Source organism: Nelumbo lutea, chromosome 6 (assembly GCF_056320005.1).
Source record: "Nelumbo lutea isolate HS-2025 chromosome 6, American lotus-T2T, whole genome shotgun sequence".
In the NCBI taxonomy this organism is placed as follows: Eukaryota; Viridiplantae; Streptophyta; class Magnoliopsida; order Proteales; family Nelumbonaceae; genus Nelumbo; species Nelumbo lutea.
Window position 1 is genome coordinate 24,367,941 of NC_142689.1, and position 21,791 is coordinate 24,389,731.

Sequence of the window (21,791 nt, forward strand, 5' to 3'; positions counted from 1 at the left end):
TGGGAGCTAGTTGACTTGCCTAAAGGAAAGAAACCAGTTGGATGCATGTGGGTATTTACTGTGAAGCACAATGCAGATGGTTCCATTGAGAGGTACAAAGATCGGCTAGTTGCAAAAGGGTTCACTCAGACTTATGGTATAGATTACTTGGAGACATTTGCCCCGGTAGCCAAGATGACCACCATTCAGGTTCTATTATCTCTTGCAGCAAGCTACACTTGGCCTTTGTACCAAATGGATGTTAAGATGCTTTCCTGAATGGGGACTTGCAGGAAGAGGTTTACATGCAGTTGCCTCCTGGATTCTATGATACAGAGGCAGGTAAGAAGGTCTGCCGGCTCAATAAGGCATTGTATGGTTTGAAGCAGTCACCTAGAGCTTGGTTCGACAGATTCAGACTAGCCCTTGGGAAGTTCGGTTATGTACAGGCCCAGTTAGATCATACACTGTTCATCAAGAGGGTGGAGTCGTCACTGACACTACTTGCAGTTTATGTTGATGATATTGTGGTGACAGGAAATGGCAACCATGAGATTGAGTCCCTCAAACAGCTCCTTCATCAAGAGTTTGAGGTGAAAGATCTGGGTACACTACGCTATTTTTTGGGTATTGAGGTTGCTAGATCTAAACAGGGGATCTTTGTCTCTCAGAGGAAATATGTTTTAGATCTCTTGGCTGAAACTGGAAAGCTAGGTGTCAAACCTGCAGATACACCCATTGAACAGAACCACAGGATTAGTGCAGAGAGTGGGGAGCTGCTTGAAGACAAAGTTATGTTCCAGCGGTTAGTGGGAAAGCTCCTATATCTATGCCTTACCCGACCAGACATCAGTTTTGCCGTTAGTGTTATCAGTCAGTACATGCATTCTCCTAGAACCACGCACCTTCTAGCAACAGAAAGAATACTAGCATACTTGAAGTGATGCCCGGGTAGAGGTATACTGTTCAAGAACAATGACCACATGATGGTGGAAGTCTATACGGATGCCGATTGGGCTGGGAGTGTTGATGACAGAAGGTCTACCTCTGGATATTATGCTCTTGTGGGAGGTAACCTGGTTTCTTGGAGGAGTAAGAAACAGAGTGTTGTCTCCCGATTCAGTGCTGAAGCTGAGTACAGGTCAATGGCTAATGGAGTTGCTGAAATTCTTTGGCTGAGATCACTACTTGAGGAGTTGGGTATTGAGTATGAGAAGCCCCTGATGCTGTATTGTGATAATCAAGCGGCTATTAATATAGCACACAACCCAGTGCAGCATGACAGGACTAAACATATTGAAGTTGATCGACACTTTGTACGAGAGAGGGTCTCATCACAAGAAGTGTGTCTCCCATACATCACCTCCAATATGCAACTGGCAGATATCCTATCCAAAGCTGTACCACGGAAGAAGCTAGAGGCAGATCTATCCAAGTTGGGAATGATAAACATTTATTCCCAACTTGAGGGGGAGTGTAGAGAACACTGATGTGGGCCCCACAGCTACGGTCCCACTGTGTTCGTAGGGTAGAAGATGTTCTAGTCTGCCTAGGGTTAGCTATTGGTCATTTAGTTGTTTCAGTTGTTATTTATTTCAGTCTTATTTTTTGCTCTATTTGTTATGTAAAGACTAAGGGCAGGTCTGTCCTTTCCATGTAATGAGCATAACCTATAAATATTAATTAAAGTGGCGGCGGCAGAACATTAAGCTTCTGCTCCTCCTTTCAACCCTTGTGTTCTACTGCTTCTCCTCCCTCTTCCTCTTCTTTCCTCTTACCTTTCTTCTTATCTTCGATCCTGAAATCCATTAGGGTTCAAGACTGATAACAGTCCTGAACTTCTTCTATTATAATGTCAAAAAATTAAAAATATAAAAGTATTTTATAACATAGTGCACAAAACTACTTGGCGACTGGGCGAGGTAAGGCTCCAAGGGCACCTTGTCGCCTAAGTGTTGCCTTGACAACTATGGTGGAAACTATAAAGATAAGAATAGCACACTGGGTAAAAACACTTTGAGTGCTTTCAAAATTTCTCAATGACTGATATCGTAAGGGCAAGGGAATGAAGTGGCACACTCCTCAAAGAAGGAAGAAAGAAAGGTGATGGAATGAAATCCCCCAGGTATCAATAAAATCAAACGGAATTTCGATGGGAGCTCTATAGGTACCCAGGTTTGGTGGGCATTGGTGGTGTGTTTAGAGACTCCAGAAGGAAAGTATTGGTAATGTATTCGGGACTTTTGGAGGTAGGTGACTCTCAAAAGGCTCAGCGGTTAGCACTGCTACAAGGTCTAAAACTTACTAAGCAAGCAGATTTAAAAAACCTGGAGGTTGAAGGGGACTCACAATTGGTGATTTCCTGGATTACCAACAGGGGTAATGTTCCTTGGATTTATAGACACTCCCTAAGGGAGAATAAAAGCTTGGCAAGGGAGCTTGATTCATCTTTTACATGGATTAGGAGGACTGCCAATGATATGGCCGACTCATTAGCCAAACAGGGGGTTTATGGGCAGCAGCTTTTGTTGGGCTGTATTGTAATATTATGTTGGGAAATGATTGTCTTTCTACGATTTACTGTAATTCTGTAACCTGTTCACTCAATGATTAATAATAAAACTCTTCTTCTGATAAAAAAAATCTATTAAGTGCATATGATATGGCTGTTTGTCAACATTCTGTTCCGTCAATTGCCAAGCAAATAATAAAACTCCCAACAACCTAGGTCTACTATCTTTTTTGATACTTACGCTGCAAGAGGAATGGCTTTGTTAAGGGAGATGTACATTAATAAAAACATGCAAATTCCAATCCTTTAAAAGTGGTGAATCATGGTTTGGAACTTCATTTGTTTAAAACTGGTGAAATAAGATGTGTGGAAGAGAGCAACAAAAACAGGGATGCTTCATCCCCTCACTTTTCTCTCTCTCTCTCTCACTATCTATCTATCTTCACACATACATCCATAGCATGGAAGGGGCTTTTTATATTTGTAACATTCAGGCCTTTCTTACTTTTATTTTTTGCCTGACATACCTTGGAAGATTTTGACAATGAACCAACTGTCTGTGTCTGGTGTTGGCATTAGCATTGAAAGTGCCAAGGCAGTTTTTGGATATTCAACAAAATGGGTTATGTTCATTATCAAAGGATCATGCTGGCTGAGAGCTGACAGCACTACTTTACAGTGCATTTCCAGGACCTGGACCCCAGACTAATGTTTGCCTTGAAACTCCTGACTTAGCTAGGCCATCAGCAGACTCATTAGCACTTCTTGGGATCCTTCTGAACAAGCAATTCAGACTAATTTCTAATGACTGATCTTCCCTAACTGTGAACCTGAATTTCAATGGTACTCCATTTTCTGTTCTCAACCAAGAAATGACAACTTGGCAGTCCCCTCTACAATAATATAGCTCTAACAGTTCACTGTTGCCAGGTTTAGACCTTGCACTGCCATCAATTCAGCCTTAGGGAGTTACCAATTCCTTAAGGCCCAGAAAACCTAAGCTGTACACTACCCTATTCATCCCTTATTACTATTCCAATTCTTGATGCATCAGGGTTGTCAAGGCTGCAGCCATCACAATTTAGTTTTGATCTACCAGCTTCTAGAGGGATCCAACTCTCAATTATGTGATGTCTTCTTGAGACATTTGCTACAATATGCCATCTTATTAAATTGTTCGTTGTAACCCTCTTAAAATTTTCACTAACCAGCGCCCAATGTGCTATTCTCACCTCGATTAGTTTGAGGTTAGTGAATTTTATTCTTTATTTTCAAATAGTCTTGCATTTCTTTCAACCACACCCCCCTACTCCAAATGATGGCACTTCTAATACAATGTCATAACACCTTCATTCCTTTAGTGTGAGAATGAAATGGGTACACGCAGAAAAGCTTCAAAAAAATTGGAGTGTCATGGTGTCATTCTCTGTTATGGTCTTATGGACTTTCATGGTGTATAATGTACTGGCACTTCTAAAAGGCCATTGCCCAAGGTTGGTCCTAGTTATCTGGAGTCTTGGGAGGGGTAGACTGGATACAGATCTAACCAACCTTTAAATTTCAGCCCCCCCCCCCCCCCCTGCATAAAGTGGCTGTTTTCAGACCTGAACCTGAGTTCTCATGCTTGTCAGACAGGTTTTTCAATTTCACTAAGCAATGGCCCCTATGCTGACATTTCTCCAACCTCCACATTTGCCATGTCCTTGTTACACAGTTTCTGAATTATATACCAATATATAGCATGGTTACACTAAAATTTAAAGTTTTCAACACATACATTATCTATGTACAGGTAACCACAATAGATTCTGAGTTTCTGACATATGTTCCTGTGTACTGTTAAAACTGCATTTACTTGTGTAGTTGATTCAATGGTTAAGAACTTGACTGGACAGAGAACGGAAGGGGGGTTGGTTAATTGGTTTGGTTCAATCTGTTTGTAATGTTGGCTTAATCTTATAATAAACTGGCCTGAAAGGAAAGATAAAGCAAAAAGAAGCAAATCAGTTTTTTTATTGAGCCATTATTCAGCCAAGTAGTTGATATGATTTCTCTTTCTGGATTCGCCAGGCAGTTCATACTGCTTGACAGATAAAAGGTCAGTTCCAGTTTAACCTATTTGACCATCTAATGAGACCCAGTTTTTAGATCATTTAATTATTTGAGTGGTTATTTGCATAAGATGAAAATTAATCTGTTCTTTTCCTATTTTTTGAAAGCTAGGTTCTGTACTCATTTTGGACTTGGCAAAGTTTTGGTGATCTGGTTGTCAAGTCTGTTTCTTATAATATATATAAATTGGTTGGTTACTTGCATTTGATGAAAATTAATCTGTTCAGATGTTTCCACTCTTAGATTTCTTTTTGTTATTTGGATAGAAGGTTCTAATGTTCATGTTGGATTTACTGTTATCTTAGATTTGATTTTGAAATTTCAAAAGATCCATCTTTCTTCCTGTCAGTTTAATTGATTAATCACTGCTTCCATGCAGCTTCATATTTCCTACTAATTCAAAGGGAAACTGTTATCTTTTAAAAGTGTTAATATTATTGCCATCTAGAAAATTTATGTAAACAAGCCTTGCAAAAGAGCAATCTGTTGGGGATTTACTGTTTTCTTTTATTGTTTCAAATAGGTATTCATAAATGTAAATTTATTCATTTTTTCTTTTCCTGTTTAAAATGGATTAGGTTGGAGATTCAGCACTGTACTTGGGTATTCTGGGTTTGTTTATTAATGAACTAGCAGGTGAAGCTTCTTTTGCCTTGATCTTACAGCTGTTTCTACTAGAGTTTGATTGACATCTTAGGATATCTATCTTACAATGATATGCAGAAATGAAGTTCTCTTTCTTCCTTTTTTGTGGTTACACCGGAGTTTCTCTGCTCAGCCCTGTGATGCACAACTTGTGGATATGGAGGGTACTCTCTCTCTCTCTCTCATACTGACATACATTGTTTTGCAAGTCCACATTGGATGAAAGAGGTCATTCCCATAATTATACTTGATGATATTGACAGGGTACTGGCAATGCAAACTTCTACTTTGCTACTGCTATTGCTTATGCATGCTTACAGGTACACCTTGTTTACAGATCTCTAGACTTCATAGCTCAAGGAACTAATATTTGTAATTTGTTTTTCTTTCTTTTTTTTTTTTGAAAGGTAACTTGTTTTCTAATGAGCTTTTTTTTTTTTTTCAAGTTTTATCTTTTTTTTTATATGCAACAGTAAAAGATATTCATTGATTAAAAAGTAAATATGCACAGAATAAATTCAACTACCTAACCCTTATCCTTGTATACAATTACAAGATTATCATAATACTAGTCCCCGATGTAAATCATCCCTATTGACTCCTTGTTTTGCAAGCGAGTCAGCCATGCTGTTTGCTGTTCTGTAAGTCCAGCTTCAAACCACACCCAGTTCTCTAGCCAATTGTTTAGCCTCCCTCAATGTGTGTCTATGTTGCCATGTACTTTGTGTCTCCTTTAACCAACCAATTACATTCTTGGGATATCCTTCAACAACAATGTTGCCCAGACTCATCCTCTTACAAATCTGTAGGCCTTGAAGTAAGGCTTTCAATTCTGCTGTTGTAGAATCTGCTAATTCCTATTGGTCCTGAAAAGATAGCAATGAAATCCCAATTTTATTTCTTATACCCCCTATTCCTGCAGGTCCGGGGTTCCCAATGCTACAATCATCAAAGTTTAGCTTCTAATGGTGTGCTGACGGTGGAGACCATTGGTTTAAAAGAACCATAGTGTGGCCGTCCTAGTGCATCACAAGATTTTTTTTTTGCCTCTTTTTGTCTTGGGGTTGAAAAGAGATCCCTTTTAAAGATCTCTATATTCTCTGGTGGGTAACCACTTACAGCCAAAGAGCGACTGGAGCCTATCCCATACACTAGATGTATAACTGTAGGAGATAGCAGATGTAGTACAGATTTCCCATTTGCTTCACATAGAACACAAATGTCACAAATATTGATCTTCAAATGACATTTCTCAACAAAAAACCTTATTTCTTGGGGGAACTTTTTCAAATTTCATCTTGGGGAAGTAGTCAATTGTAAAATGTTTACAAATCCAGGAAGCATTCACAGTTTGGGAAAGTGAAATTTTGAACAAGTTTAAGCAAGTTAAATAGTACTTGCTAGTAACAAGAGAAAACTAGTGGTTAACCAATGAAAATTCAGGTTAGACAGATGCCTATGTAGTCTGTTAAGGAAGAATGACTGAATGAGGAAGAAGAGAAGAATGGAACAGTCCAAGATGTTTTGAGAATGGGGCGGCAGTTTCTCTCCTGTCCTACCCAGAAATTTATATTAAGGTTTAAAAGGCAAGAAAATTACATAAAAGCCCCCTATTAGGTGGGCTGAGAAAAAGAAAAGAAACACATAATGTTTAAGGCCCAGGCACACTACTAAGTACTAACTAATACAATATTTACGCCCACTAACATATTATATCTCACAACACTCCCCCTCAAGTGAGCATAGATATCTATCATGCTCAACTTGCCTAATAATTCATGAAATCTTGTCTTGGATGGCCGTTTAGTAAAGACATCGGCCAGCTGTTTTCCAGATGGCAAGTGAAGTATGCAAAGATCTCCTGAAATAATCCTTTCTCGAACAAAATGTTTATCAATTTCAATGTGCTTGGTTCTATCATGCTAGACTAGGTTGTTAGCAATGTTGATGGCAGCCTGGTTATCACAATATAGCTTTAAGGGTCCATCAATTTGGATTCCAACTCCTTTAATAGGATCTGTATCCACAGAAGTTTGGCCAAGCCATGAGCCGTGGCCTTGTATCAGTGTTTTAAAGGTGCAAGGTGCAAAATTAAAAAAAAAGCTAAGAAATCAAAAAAATGCAAAAAAAAATAAAAAAATGCAAAAAATTATAAAACATAATATTAATAAAAATGTAAACTTAAGTTTTAAAATAAATGTTTTAAAAATCCTATTATCTAAAATTAAAACACATAAATATAATATGTAAAGCATATTCAAATGAGAATTTAAAAATGAAATCAAACATATAAAACATTTTCAAGCATATAAAACCCAAAATCTCCTTTTTTTCTCAATTGCATCAAGTAGCTAATGTGACATATTACATTCCTAATTCTACGAGCCGCCTTTGTGCCACGCCCCTCGAGGCAAGCCTAAACAAGGCCATGTTAGGGTCTTAAATTCTTAGTTTTCACACAAAATAATAATTTTATAGTTTTAATTGCTTTTAAGAAGATATTTTATTAGGATGAATGAATGGACAACATTACCAAATAGGGGATTCTCGAAGCTCCGGTTTGCTCGCGAAGGCCTTGTTTGGGCTGTCCTTGAGGGGCGTGGCACAGGGGTTTGGGGGCGAAGCCCCCGGCCTAGCGGCTAGACTAAAAAAAATGGAAAAGGCGACAAATTTTCAAAAGGCACATGCCTGGGCTAAGGCGCAAGGCGCACCAGGTGCATGCCTAGGTGCACCAGGCGTGCGCCTTTTGAATGGGCTACGTTTAGGCCCTGGACGAGGCGCCTACCCTAAAATGCGCCTTGCCTGTGCGCTTTTAAATCATTGCCATGTAGTCAGCCTCAACACTAGATCTACCACTGCTATATGTTTTTTGCTTCTCCAGGTAACCAAGTTTTCCACCAATAAAAGTGCAATATCTAGTTCTAGATCTTCTATCTCCAGTAGACCATGTCCAATCAGCAACTAGGAAGGCTTCAACACAAATTTTATCATGCTTCCTAAAAAGCAATCCCTTCCCTAGATAAGTCTTGAGATACCTTAGGATCCGTTCAACAACTCTCATATGAGAGATTTTGGGTGCATGCATAAATTGACTTACAATATGTACTACATAAGCAATATCAGGCCTAGTGAGAGATGGATACAAAAGTTTACCAACCAAACGTTGTTACCTCTCTCTATCTGCAAACAACTCATCTTCACCACCTTTTTGCAACTTGTGGCTTTGTTCAGTTGAAGTATCCACAAACTACTCCCCAATTTCCTTGTCTCCTTCAATAATAATTCTAAAGCATACTTCCATTGGCAAATATATATTCCTCCCTTGGACTTTGCAACTTCTATCCTGTGGAAGTACCTTAGAGGACCCAAATCCTTAATCTCAAATTTTGATGCCAAGAAATCTTTCAACCTTTTAATCTCTTCTGTATCATTTCCAGTAATTACCATATCATCAACATACACAATTAGAGTAGTCAACCTGCCATTTGCCTTCTTGTAAAACAAAGTGTGATCAACACTACTTTGCTTATCTCCCACATTCTTCATAGCCTTGCAAAGTCTCTCAGACCAAACCCTCGAGATTGCTTTAAGCCATACAAAGCTCTCTTTAGCTTGCATACCTTCCCTTTCATATCAAATCTTGGAGGTGGATCCATGAAAACTTTTTCTTGGAGCACCATTTAGGAAAACATTCTTCACATCGAGTAGTGTTTTAAAAGCACAAGGCGCAAAAAAGGCGTAGGGGTCAATTTGTGCTCGAGGTGCAAGGCGAGGCGTGTGCCTTTTTTAGGCAAGGCGCAAAATTACAAAAAAAAAATGCTAAAAAATAAAAAAGTTAGAAAATTCAAAAAATTCCAAAAAAATAAAAAAATAAAAAATAGAGATAATATTAATAAAAAATATAAACTTAAATTTTAAAATAAATGTTTTAAAAAACCTATTGTCTAAAATTAAAATACATAAACATAACATGTAAAGCATATTCAAATGAGAATTTAAAAATAAAATCAAACATATAAAACCTTTACAAGCATGTGAAACCCACAATCTCTTTTTTTCCTCAATTGCATTACTTCAAGTAGCTAATGTGATGTAAAACATATTATATTCCTGATTCTACGAGCTGCCTTTGTGTGACGCCCCTCAAGGCAAGCTCAAGCAAGTCCATGATAGGGTCTTAAATTCTTAGTTCTCACAAAAATAATGATTTTATAAATTTAATTGCTTTCTAAGAAGATGTTTTATTAGGATGAATGAATGAATGAACAACATTAGCAAATAGGGGGTTCTCAGAGCATTGAAAAGGGTTTGGGGAGAGGGGGTCTAGGTGGCGATGCCCCTTTAGCCAAGGGGGGTTTGGGGGCAGAGCCCCTTGCCAAAACTTTCTTTCCCCTTCTCTTCTCATCCCTTCCCTTTTCTTTTCTTTCTTTTTTCTTTTTTCCTTCTCTTTTTTTCTTACTTTTTCTTTTGTTTCCCTTTTCCCTTTTCCATTCCTTTTTTTTTTTTTTAATTTTTTCTTTTTATTTTTTATGAGGTGTGTGTGAGGCAAATGAGGAGTACACCTCTAGCACGCCTCATGCAAAGGGCTTATGGGGCATCTTGCAGCTAAGGCGTACGCCTCAGATGTATTAACACCTCTGGCATATGCTTCAGGGTGTTTTGGGGGCATCTTGACTGGAGGTGCGCGTCTAGGCATACGCCTCCCATGCCTTTTAAAACACTGATTGTGATAATAGGGAGTGATTCACAAGATATCAAAAAGTTAAAGTTGTTTTTATAAGAGAGATTTCATATTAAGGATTTAGGTAAACTTTGGTATTTTTTTAGGATAGAGGTTATGAGATCAGCTATAGAGATCTCACTTTCACAACACAAGTATGCTCTGGATCTACTTGAGGAGACAAGGATGAGAGGGTGTAAACCAGTTGCTACACGTCCAGATATTTCTTTTTCCATTGGAGTTGTAAGCCTATTTTTGAGTTCTCCTTGTATTCCTCATCTTGTGGTAGTATTCAAGATTATACGGTATCTGAAGGCACCACTGGGCATTGGAGTTATATATAGAGATCATGGACATTTGACTGTGTTAGGATTTACAGATGTAGATTGGGCAGAGTAACCTACAGACAGGTGGCCTACCACAGGGTACTGTACCTTTTAGGTGGTTATCTTATATGTTATATCTTGGAAAAGCAATAGGGGAGCTAGTATGACTTAAAAGTATTCTTCATGAGATAGGAATTCCTGTGAAACTATCCATGCACTTGCATATTGATAATATGAAGGCATCAAATCCTATCTTTCATGAGAGGACAAAACATATTGAAGTGGACTGCCATTTTGTAAGGGAGAAGGTTCAAAGTGGTGATGTACTGATGTAAACACTCATTTGTGAAGATTGGAGATCAACTAGCAGATTTGTGGACCAAGGCCCTCCACGGCCCTTGGATTGACTGCCATTTTGTAAGGGAGAAGGTTCAAAGTGGTGATGTACTGATGTAAACACTCATTTGTGAAGATTGGAGATCAACTAGCAGATTTGTGGACCAAGGCCCTCCACGACCCTTGGATTGACTTTGTTTCTAGCAAGCTGGGTCTATATGACATATACACACCAGCTTGAGGGAGAGTGTTGAAAGAGTGATTTATATTATGTACTTGGGTAGTTTGGTACTTAAGGAATTTCCTTTAATAAAGCTGGACACTCCAGTCAAGAAATTAACATAGACAGGGGTATTTTTGTAACGCAAAGTACTTTTCTATTAATGTAAGAGTGGGTCGACTGTCTTATGAGAGTTTTTAAGAAAGAGCATGCATGATTGGGAAGTTGGAGAGTTGGTTTCCTTGATGGGAGATCTAAATCAGATGAAATTGTAGGTACAAGATCAAGAAAGAAGATGGTGGCAGTTTGAAAAGTCAGGCAGATGCTTGATTAAATCATTTTACAAGTGTTGTTGGAGAGAAATGAAGGTGACATCCCTTGGAAGTGAAATATAGGCATTCTATCCAAGGTATCCTTCTCGTGAAGGAACTTTACATATGATCCATTGTAAAGAACTTTAAACCATTGGAGCCATTTTCAGAAATTGTTTAGGAATCAGTGGGTTGTGCCAAGGGATTTAGGTACACTATTCTTAGCCTGATCTTTGAAGGGTCTCAGCATCAGAGGCGGAACCCTATGGAAATTGGTGCCTGTGTCCATCTGTTAGTATGGGTTGAGCAGTGCAAGACAATGAATTTATACAAGTGCATTAACAGCTGACTCAGCACAAAAACCTGAGTCAGACTGGATTAGTTCAGATTCTAGAATGATAATTGAAGGGCAAAAATCTCTTAATTTAATGAAGATGATGCTATTGATAAAAAAAAAAATTAATTGAAGGGCAAAATAGGCAAAAATAAAATATGGGATGATTCCAAAATATGGAGGTCATCATCATCATCATCCATGCCTTATTCCAACTATATGGGGTCTTGACTACATGAATCCTGTTTCGCCAATCCGCTCTATTTAAAACCAGTGCTCTAAAAGTGCAAGGGTCAATTTGCACTTGAGGCACAAGGCACAAAACTACAAAAAAAAAGCTAAAAATAAAAAAGTCAGAAAATTAAAAAAAAGCCAAAAAATTAAAAAAAAGTGCAAAAAATTCAAAAAATATTGAACATAATGTTAATAAAAAATATAAACTTAAAATTTAAAATAAATGTTTTGAAAAACCTATTATCTAAATTAAATTACATAAACATAACATGTAAAGCATATTCAAATGAAAATTTAAAAATAAAAGCAAACATATAAAGCATTTTCAAGCATGTAAAACCCACAATCTCTTTTTTCCCTTAATTGCATTGCTTCAAGTAGCTATTGTGATGTAAAACATATTGCATTCTTGATTCTATGAGTCGCCTTTGTATCATGCCCCTCGAGCCAAGCCCGAACAAGTCTATGTATTCGCCCTTGTACCCAGTCGTTAAACTAAAAAAAAAAGCAAAAAGCGCAAAATTTTAAAAAGGCGCACGCCTAGGCTGAGGTGCAAGGCGCATGCCTAGGTGTGCGCCTTTTGAAAGGGGTGTACCTAGGACTTGGGCGAGGCACATACCCCAAAATGCGCCTCATCTAAGGCACGCCTTTTAAATCACTGTTTAAAACCATATCCATTGTTAAATTATTAGTGCTTAAATCATTTCTTACTACTACCCATGTCCTATTTGGTCTACCCCTATCTCTTCTATCCCCTTCCACTTGTAACAAATCACTTCTTCTAACTGGAGTTGTTGGTGGTCTTCAATGCACGTGACCAAACCATAGTTTTCAAGGCGTTTAGGCAATTCTAGGTGACATTGGGGCGCCTAGTTGCCTGGGCGATAAAAATTTTATAATACAAAAATCTAACTTATGGCTAGTTCCCTAGTTTTATATACCATTCAACATGTATATTAATTAAAAAAATAGCAATTCTCTTTATTAAGAAAATTAAATTTCCTCTAAAAATGTGGCAAATCATCATATCTAAAAGATAAAAATATTTTGGATATATTAGTTTCATTATTTTCAAAAACAAGACTACTACAATAAGGATTTAATAGAGAAATTTCGTATCAGTTAGTAGGTAAAGAAAAGCTTTATATGACAAATATTCAAGATGGAAAGTAAAATAGAAAATAACAAGGATGGAGTTTCTGTTTTATTTAATTAGAGAGGGAATAGAAAAAAAACAGAACCTCTTTATAATTCTACTTTTTCTTTCCTCTTTCTTTTTCTCTCCTCAAAACCCTTTGATCTTTTAAATTTCAATAGTAAAACATTAAAGAAAAGTACAATTGATATATATAGCATATAATAAAATGTATTAACATATACATTAATAAGATACAACAATATAAATGATATTATAAAAGGCACCTGCGTTGTCATTTTTGTCGCCTAGGTGGGTGCCTAGTTGCTAAAAGTCAAGGTGCTTGGGTGAGGTGCCCAACCAAGGGCGCCTAGTCACCTAGGTGGGTTCCTTAGCGACACCTTGCTTAACAATTATGGACCAAACCATCTTAGCCTACTCTCTCTTATTTTATCACTTATTGGAGCTACTCCTAGGTTTCTCCGGATGGCTTTATTAACGATCCTATCCTTCATAGTTTTTCCACTCACCCATCTTAGCTTTCACATTTCTGCCACACTTATTTTCATAACATGTTTCTTGATTGCCCAACACTCTACTCCATACAACATAGCCGGCCTTACAACCGTTTTATAGAAATTTCCTTTTAATGTAAGTGGTATTCTCCTATCACACAAAGGTCCAGATGCACCCCTCCATTTTTCCCAACTTGCTCTATTTCTTTGAGTGACATCCTCCTCAATCTCTCCCTTGTTATGAATTATTGAACCAAGGTACCAGAAATGGTCACATTTTTTTTGATTGGAAATGGTAACTTCATTACTGTAAAGTTAAGATACAATTGTCAACCCCTAAGATAGGAGTTGGGCCCAAGTAATTTGAATTACTGAACTGCCCAGAACAAACTTTCCCTCACTGTCCCTTGTTTGGCTAAGGTATCAGCCAAACCATTAGCTGATCTTCTTTTCCACTTGAAGCCTGCATCAAGCTCCCTTGTTATATTTGAGAATTTCCCGTATGGGCTGTTGATACATCCACGCTCCCAACTTGCCTGATTGCAGCCAGTCCATTAACAATTTAGAATCTTCTTTTATCTCCACTTGGTGTAATCCCAATTTCTTGACATATTTTACACCTTGAAGTAGAGCCATCACTTCTGCTCGCAATGAGTCTCCCACCCCTATTGGCCCAGAGAACATAGCAACAATTCTTCTATCTCCATCTATCAATACTCCTCCTATACCTGAAGGCCCTGGGTTGCCTCTAGAGCTCCCATCAAAGTTCAACTTTATTCTTTGTTGTGTTGAAGGGGACTGCATTTCCTGCACAATAGGTTTTATAGAGTTGTAGCTGCCACCACTCCCCAGTTCCTAAGTATGTCCTCGGCTGAGAAATCTTGGCCCAGAAATGGTCATATTGAGTTATCTCTTGGTTTCCAATCCTAAGTGTGTCTTGATTTACCCTCTTATTATTATTAAAGTTACATTTCATATACTCTGTTTTAGTTCTACTTATTTTAAGACCTCTTGATTTCGGGGCATTTGTCCATAAGCTTAGTTTTGCATTTAATCCTTCATTAGTTTCATCAATTAAAACAATGTCATCCGCGAACAACATGCACCATGGAACTTCTTCCTGAATCTATTTAGTCAATTCATTCTATGATCAGTGCAAATAGGTAAGGTCTAAGTGCTGAATGTTGGTGAAGACTCATCTTAACTGTAAAATCTGAAGTCTCTCCCACTAGTGTTCTAACATTGGTTCCCCCCCCCCCTCGATCTATAGACCTATTTTGAACCCCCTTTCTTTTCTAAGACCCACCATATGATCTCTCAAGGAATTTTATCATAGGCCTTTTTTAGATCAATGAACACCATATGAAGTTTCTATGATTAATCTTCATGGTTGATCTCCTTGGCATAAAGCCAAATTGGTTCTTTGATACACTCGTTGTAATCTTTGTTCAATTATTCTCTCCCTAAATTTCTTAGCGTGGCTCATGAGTTTAATGCCTTGATAATTATTACAAATTTGTATATCACCTTTGTTCTTAAATATAGGCACCATATTTCTATTTCTCCAATCATTAGGCATCCTCTTTTCTTTTAAAAAGGGCAGCGTAGTGCCTCTTTTACTTCAATAGGTTTAACTCTATGAATGCATGTATTATTTTTAACACTTAGTATTGCTAGCTTCTCTTCTATCAGCACCCTCTCCCTGTTGTTCATTTAATAATTTTTTGAAATAGTTTTTCCATCTTTGTTTGATTTCCTCATCTTTTACTAAGACTCTTTGATCTTCATCTTTAATGCACCTAACATGGTTTAAATCCTTGCCTTTCCTTTCCCTTAGCTTTGCTAGTTTATACATTCCTTTTTCTCCCTCTTTAGTGTCTAATTTATAGTAAAGCTCATCATATGCCATACATTTAGCTTTATTCACTTTCTTTTTGACTAACATTCTTATGGTTTTATATATTTTTTTCCAATTTTTGCATTTTTAGGTTTTTGCCATTCTTTGTAACATGGTTGTTTTAATTTGATTATATTTTGAACTTCTTTCTTCCACTGCTAAGTTTCTTTAGTACTTTTCCATTTCCCTTTAAATTCTCTTAAGATCCTCTTGCTAATTTATTTATGTTGTTTTCCATTTCAAGTGAAATATCATTAATTTTTCCGTCTAAATTCCAATTCTTTTTTTTATCAATTTATTTCTAATTGAGTTAGTTTTTCTCCTTTTAGGTTTTCCCACCTAATTTTGGGGGACTTATTTTCTTCCCTATTTCTCTTCCATTTCCTAATGTGCACATCTACCACCACTAATTTATTGTTAAGATTTCTTCTGAAATAACTTTGCAATCTTTACACATCATTCGTTTTGCTTTCCTAGTAAGGAAAAAAAATCTATTTTACGTTTGATCCACTTTTAAATGTTATTAAGTGTTCATCCTTTTGAAAAAGGTGTTTAAAATTGCCATAAGCTACTGCAAAATCTAATATTGTGCTTCTTGATTCATTCTTCTCCTCAAATCCAAATCCTCTATATACCATATCATATCCTACACTCCTTTTCCCTAGATGCCCATTTAAGTCTCCTCTTATAAAATCTTCTCTTCATTTGGAATTTCTTGGATTAATCCTTCTAAGTTTTCCCAAAATTGCCTTTTGATGTTTTCTTCTAAACCCACTTAAGGTGCATAAGTACTAATTATGTTTGTGATTTCCTCACCTAAAACAAGTCTAATTAAAATTATTATTTTTTGATCAATAACACTTTCATTAATTCATCAGTAGAAAATTTACAAGCGGAAGACAAACACACTTATCTTCCAAGAGTCACAAAGAACTTCAAGAAAAGAAAGAAGAAAATACAAAGATACAAGGACACTAACATTACGACTTAGCCCAAAACAAGGAACCCCTTTCTGCCCCTTGTTTTGCTAAACCGTCAGCTAGGGAATTAGCTGATCTCTTAATCCAACATGTCTTAATTTCCATCTCCCGCACCAGCCATTTGAATTTCCTCTTCTCATTGTTATACTTCCAAAGATCATTTTGTTCTTTGGTCAGCCACCCTATCACCACCTCTGAATCCCCTTTAATTATAAGTTTCTTGATGTTCAATTCCTTAGCTTTCCGGGCTCCTTCCATAACTACACATATCTCAGCTCTAAGGGAGTCACCCACTCCAATTGGGCCTGAGAACATAGCAGAGATGACCCCATTTTCATCTCTAAAAACACCCCTGATCCCTGATTGACCCGGGTTTCCCCTACTGCATCCATCAAAGTTTAATTTCAAGATTCCACTAGGTGGGGGGGGGGGTCCAAGCCACACTCTTTACTGACTTGATCTGCGTGCAACTTGCAATTTCACCCCACTTCCTCAACATGTCATCCACAGTGTAATCTGTGAATATTTCCAGAGATTTCAGCCACTGTACCGCCCTAACCTGTATGATAGCCCTCAAATCCGCTGTCCCTCTCTGAGTTTCTGAGAATATCCTGAAGTTCCTTTCTTCCCACAGTGTCCAACATACTGCAGCCCTTAGTCCTCTCCACATTGTCCTTCCCCTTTTTAATCGCCACCTGAAGGAGGGGGCGAAAAGGCCCTGCATGTCTGATGGGGGATTCCAGCTGCATCCAAATAAGGAGAAAGCCCAATCCCACATTGACCTCGCGAAGTGGCACGACACCATTAGGTGAAAACCAGTCTCCCCATCTGCTTTACACAGAACACACCACTGAGGTGACAAGCAAGTATTGGGTCTCTTCTTTTGGAGTAGATCACCAGTGTTGATTCTTTCCAGATAGGCTTCCCAACAAAAACTACCAACCCTAGGAGGTATAGCTTTGCACCAAACCTCACCAACAAGAAAAGGGGACAAGGTAGGACTGGTGGATTGACTTAAGACTTTGAAGAACGAAGCACAAGAGAAAATACCATTGGGGTTAGGTGTCCAAATTCTAGAATCCTCCCTAGTGGGGTCTAAGACAACGTTATCAAGAAGTGCAAGAAGGCTCGAAAGAGTGTACAAAGACGAGATCGGCTCATTTTTCAAATCAGAAAGAGTGTACAAAGACGGATACTGATCCTTTAGAGGGGCGCTCCCCACCTAGGTTTGTTCCCAAAATTTTATGGAGTTACCGGAATTCAAGTCTTACCTGATATTAGGAATGAAAATTGGAAGCAGGTCATGAATGGCTTTCCAAGGAGAGTTGCTTGTGATCCTAGCTTTGATTCCAGCGTCCCATCTGTTGTGCTCCAACCCATGAATACTTGCCACTATTCTAGCCCATAGCTTCTCCTTCTCCATAGGAAACCTCCACAGCCACTTCCCCAGCAGAGTCATATTCCTTCTCCTAATACTCCCAAGCCCCAAACCACCACACAACTTACTCCTGCACACTATTTCCCAGCTAACTCTATGATCCCTCTTCTCTTCTCCCGGCTCCCACAGGAAATCTCTCATTAACTTCTCTAATCTGTTAGCAATCTTCACTGGGATTTTAAACATCGACATGAAGAAGATGGGTAAGTTAGCAAGCGTGACCTTAATCAATGTAATTCTCCTGCCAAGAGAGAAGTAATTCTTTTTCCAGGATACCAATCTTTTTTCAAACCTTTCCATCACCGGGTTCCAGAAGCTCTCTCTCTTGTGATTATCACCTAATGGTAATCCTAAATAGTTCAGAGGCCGCCCTGTGACTTCACACCCCAGCACTTCAGCACTCTCCCTGATCTCACCCTCCTCCAAGTTCATCCCCACTACACAGCTTTTCCCAAGGTTAACCTTCGAATTGGACAGTTGCTCAAACAGTTGTATCACCGACTTTAAATTCCTGATAAACCTCACATTACCACCTTCACAAAACAGAATCGTGTCATCAGCAAACTGTAAATGTGTGAGGGGGGTTTCCATCCTCCCAACCCTCCAACCTCTAATGAGCCCCCTAGAATCTGCTCTGTGAATCAATTTCCCCAAAACCTCCGCAATTAAAATGAACAAGAAAGGAGAAAGGGGGTCTCCTTGTCTTATACCCCTACTGGTTGGAAAGAAATCTACCACTATCCCGTTCACTAGCACTGAATAATGACAATTCCGAACACAACCCATGATCCACTTACACCATCTAGCCCCAAACCCGAATTTGGTTAAAACTTTCCTCAAGAACTCCCAGTCCACCAAGTCATAAGCCTTTTCCAAGTCCAGCTTACAGACCACTCCCTTCTTCTTATCCCTCTTAAAGTTATCGACACTCTCATTAGCAGTTAAAATCTGGTCTGTAATTTGTCTTCCACTCACAAAAGCTCCTTGGTAGTGTTCAATGATATCTGGCATTACCTTCTTCAGCCTCAAAGACAACACTTTTGTAATGATCTTGTACAAGCTATTCACCAAGCTTATTGGCCTAATTAAAATTATTCTATCCTCAATTCTTTTAACATTTACAATTTCATTTTTCTAAATCATTATCTCCTATTATCTCTATACCATTTCTATTAAACCATAAATAGGGCCCATACCCATATGGGTACCCACTAACCACATATTCATGAGACCTTTAACTAAACCGAGACTCTTTTTTCCTCTCCCTTCTCTCTCTCTCTCTCTCTCTCTCTCTGTCTCTCTTATACCACGGTTACCACCACTGCCTTGGACTTTCGGAGGCTTGGCCACCATTTCCTGGACACAGTTGCTTGGCTTACAAGCAGAATCAAAGAATTTTTTCTAACAAGCAAGTGCTAACTGAAGTTTTGATTGGTAAGATGGAGAGACTCATCATCTTTTGGGCCAACATCCACAAGGAATTTGTTAGCATCTATAGAGGTCATATGTGTAACAAATGGTACGGAATTATTTGGGAATAGATTTTTTTGTTTGATATTAGTGTAAACATAGTGACACACTTAGAGGTATTTATATAAGCTTTGTAGGTATCCTTTTGTGTGAAGGGCTCTCTCCCTCCTTTAATACAATACCATTTTACCTTCAAATGTAAATCATGTGGTTTCATAGCAACCAACAGTCATCTTTCACTACTGATTACGAATACTCATCGATAAGTATAAACGTCATTTCAAAATATGAGAAGAAAAAGGAGAAGCTGAGAAAATATGGAGGATGAGCCCTTGCTTGCCCTAGGGAAAAGGAAAGGAAAAAACTAAGAAAATAAAAAGAAGGGTTAAGCATCCTATTCCTGTGTTCTTTATGTAATGAGGCCCCCGAGTCCTCCAATCAACTCTTTGTTCACTGCAGCTTTTCTCACCAGATATGGACAAATGGCATGGTCCTGCTTTGGTTTGCTTTTGCCCACCTGAGTCAGTTTTTCAGCTTCTGCAAGGGTGGTCAATGGGACTGAATAGAAGGGGTAACTTGTTATGAAAGACTCTACTGGCTGCTATTTTGTGGACTATATTGGAAGGAAACAGACCATTGCATAATCTTTTTTGATCAATAAAAAAAAAGAAAAAAAAAAGAAAAAAAAAAAGAAAAAAAAGAAGGAAGACGTGGTTGGGTATACTAAGGATATTTCATGGTATCCAGCTTTTATTGCAACTTGGACCTTTCTTTGGGTAACTTCTCATGTTTTTTGTATATTCCCATTGTACAGATTCTCTTTGTACATAGCGTGATGTAATTGGCTTTCAATATCAATAAATACAATAACCTTCAGAAAAAAGGAAGACGTGGAGCATCTTTTTTTGTCCCAGAAAAAGAAGAAAAGAAAAAAAGAAGACATACCTTGGTTTCTCTTGTGTGTTGATTGGATAAAATCTTCAAGTTCTTCCTTGCTTGTTGGTTCAGATTTTGAGGTCTTCAAAGTTCAAGAATGTCCACTGACTTGCAGGTTGATTGAACACAAAAAAATAAGAAAATAATAAAAGGAACTCACCATTTACTAATCTCCTGTTCATTTGTTACTAGCATTTGGGTATGATTCCCACTACTTATTTGGCTGCAGGTGGTGTATGCAGTGGTTTGAGGCTGCTTATTGGTGTATGCAGTTTTCAAAACACTGGTTTATTTAGGAGCTATAAGCTCTGGGTAAAGCAGCCTCAAATGCTGGCTTATATGAGGAAGTATGGTATTGACACAAGTAGTCATATGAAAATGTCTCTAGGAGAAGTGGGTTCTACCATATTGCTAGATGTTTGCAAGGTCGAACTCAAGGCTTTGGCATGGGTAGTAATATGAACAATGGCTATCTAGGGGACGTAGGCTGAAAAAACAGTAGTATGCATCTTTTGTCTGACATATAGACCAACCCCATTGCATCGCTAGATGCATGCAAGTTCTGAGTGAACTGAAGGTATGTTTTAAAATTGATGCAAGACTAAAGCATACATTTAGAATTACAGAGCTTCCAAGGGGGTATTTTCTAAGTATTTGGAACATAAAAAATGATAGTTAGATATTTGAAGCAAGGAGCAAATTAAAGGCAAAGAAGGCAAAATTGGCAGTTGGATGTAGCTGTTACTTGCATTTTATTGCAAAATGAAAATGCACACTTTCCTACATTGTTGCGATTCATGCTTTACCATCATAACTTAATACTGGATGTATTTTACAGATCATTTTGGTGGTTGAGAGCGTGGGTGCCATGCTGAACCATGACAGGATGCTAAGAAAGAAATCCGCCGTTAAGCTTTGACATGGTCGATAGTGGGTTGAATGACCTTTCTTGTAACATCTCTCCAAGATCCATGCTGAACCCAGAGGTCTTGGGCAACACCATATCGTTCTGCTAATACTTTCGCAGGCAGATGAAAATTTTCAATATCGGTTTGATTCACAAAGTTCACACTTCACGGGGTATGGGCCTGGCTCACCTGATTTTGGTGCACCGGTTCAGTGAAAAGAATTATCTACACCAGTGAATCATATTTTTTTAGTGTATTTATAGTTTTTCTCCTTTCCCAAAATCCTTTGCACAATCAGTTTCTTGTTCATTTAAATTAATTAGAGATTGGTTGCCTAATTTATGTTTGAGATATATTTGAAAGGCTCCTAATTTTTGGAATGTGGTTGGATAGTGCCATGCAACACACACATACACATAGAGGTTCAGGTGGTTCAACGTATTGATGCGAATCATTTATCACCTGATTAAGATTTAAGAAGGACAATCAAGGTGTTTCTTGTTAAACTTTGGAAAGTCTGTACATCAGTTCATGACGGGGGAGTTGGAACCAGTGTTTTTGAACGTTGTTGACCTGGATGGTCGGACTGTTCAGCCTGGGAAATTTTCAGGTAATCAGTTCTGTTTCACCCTTAACCTGTTTTTTGGCAAAAAACGGTTGATTTGGTCAGTGATTCACTGATCTGGCGGTTGAACTGGCTGATTTGTTCAATCCGAACAATGGCTTTTGGCCTTTTTTTATTTTAATGATTTATTTATTTATTAAATTAGAATGGGTTGTATG

At 38.1% G+C, this 21,791-nt stretch overlaps 1 protein-coding gene across 2 annotated transcripts in view; it reads left to right on the plus strand.

Moving 5' to 3' along the window:
• Window positions 1–21,388, plus strand: part of LOC148847990 (uncharacterized) — a 51,047-nt gene extending 29,659 nt beyond the window's left edge. Inside the window, exons 11-14 of one of the 2 annotated variants that reach the window (XM_088949940.1) lie at window positions 5,182–5,239; window positions 5,327–5,412; window positions 5,512–5,568; window positions 20,939–21,388. In XM_088949940.1, coding sequence (XP_088806066.1) covers window positions 5,182–5,239; window positions 5,327–5,412; window positions 5,512–5,568; window positions 20,939–21,019 — 282 coding nt within the window. In that variant the 3' untranslated portion in view covers window positions 21,020–21,388. Of the gene's footprint in view, window positions 1–5,181; window positions 5,240–5,326; window positions 5,413–5,511; window positions 5,569–19,623; window positions 19,809–20,938 lie in introns of those variants that run through there. The other variant, XM_088949941.1, reaches the window with a different exon arrangement.
• The last annotated feature ends 403 nt before the right edge of the window (window positions 21,389–21,791 follow it).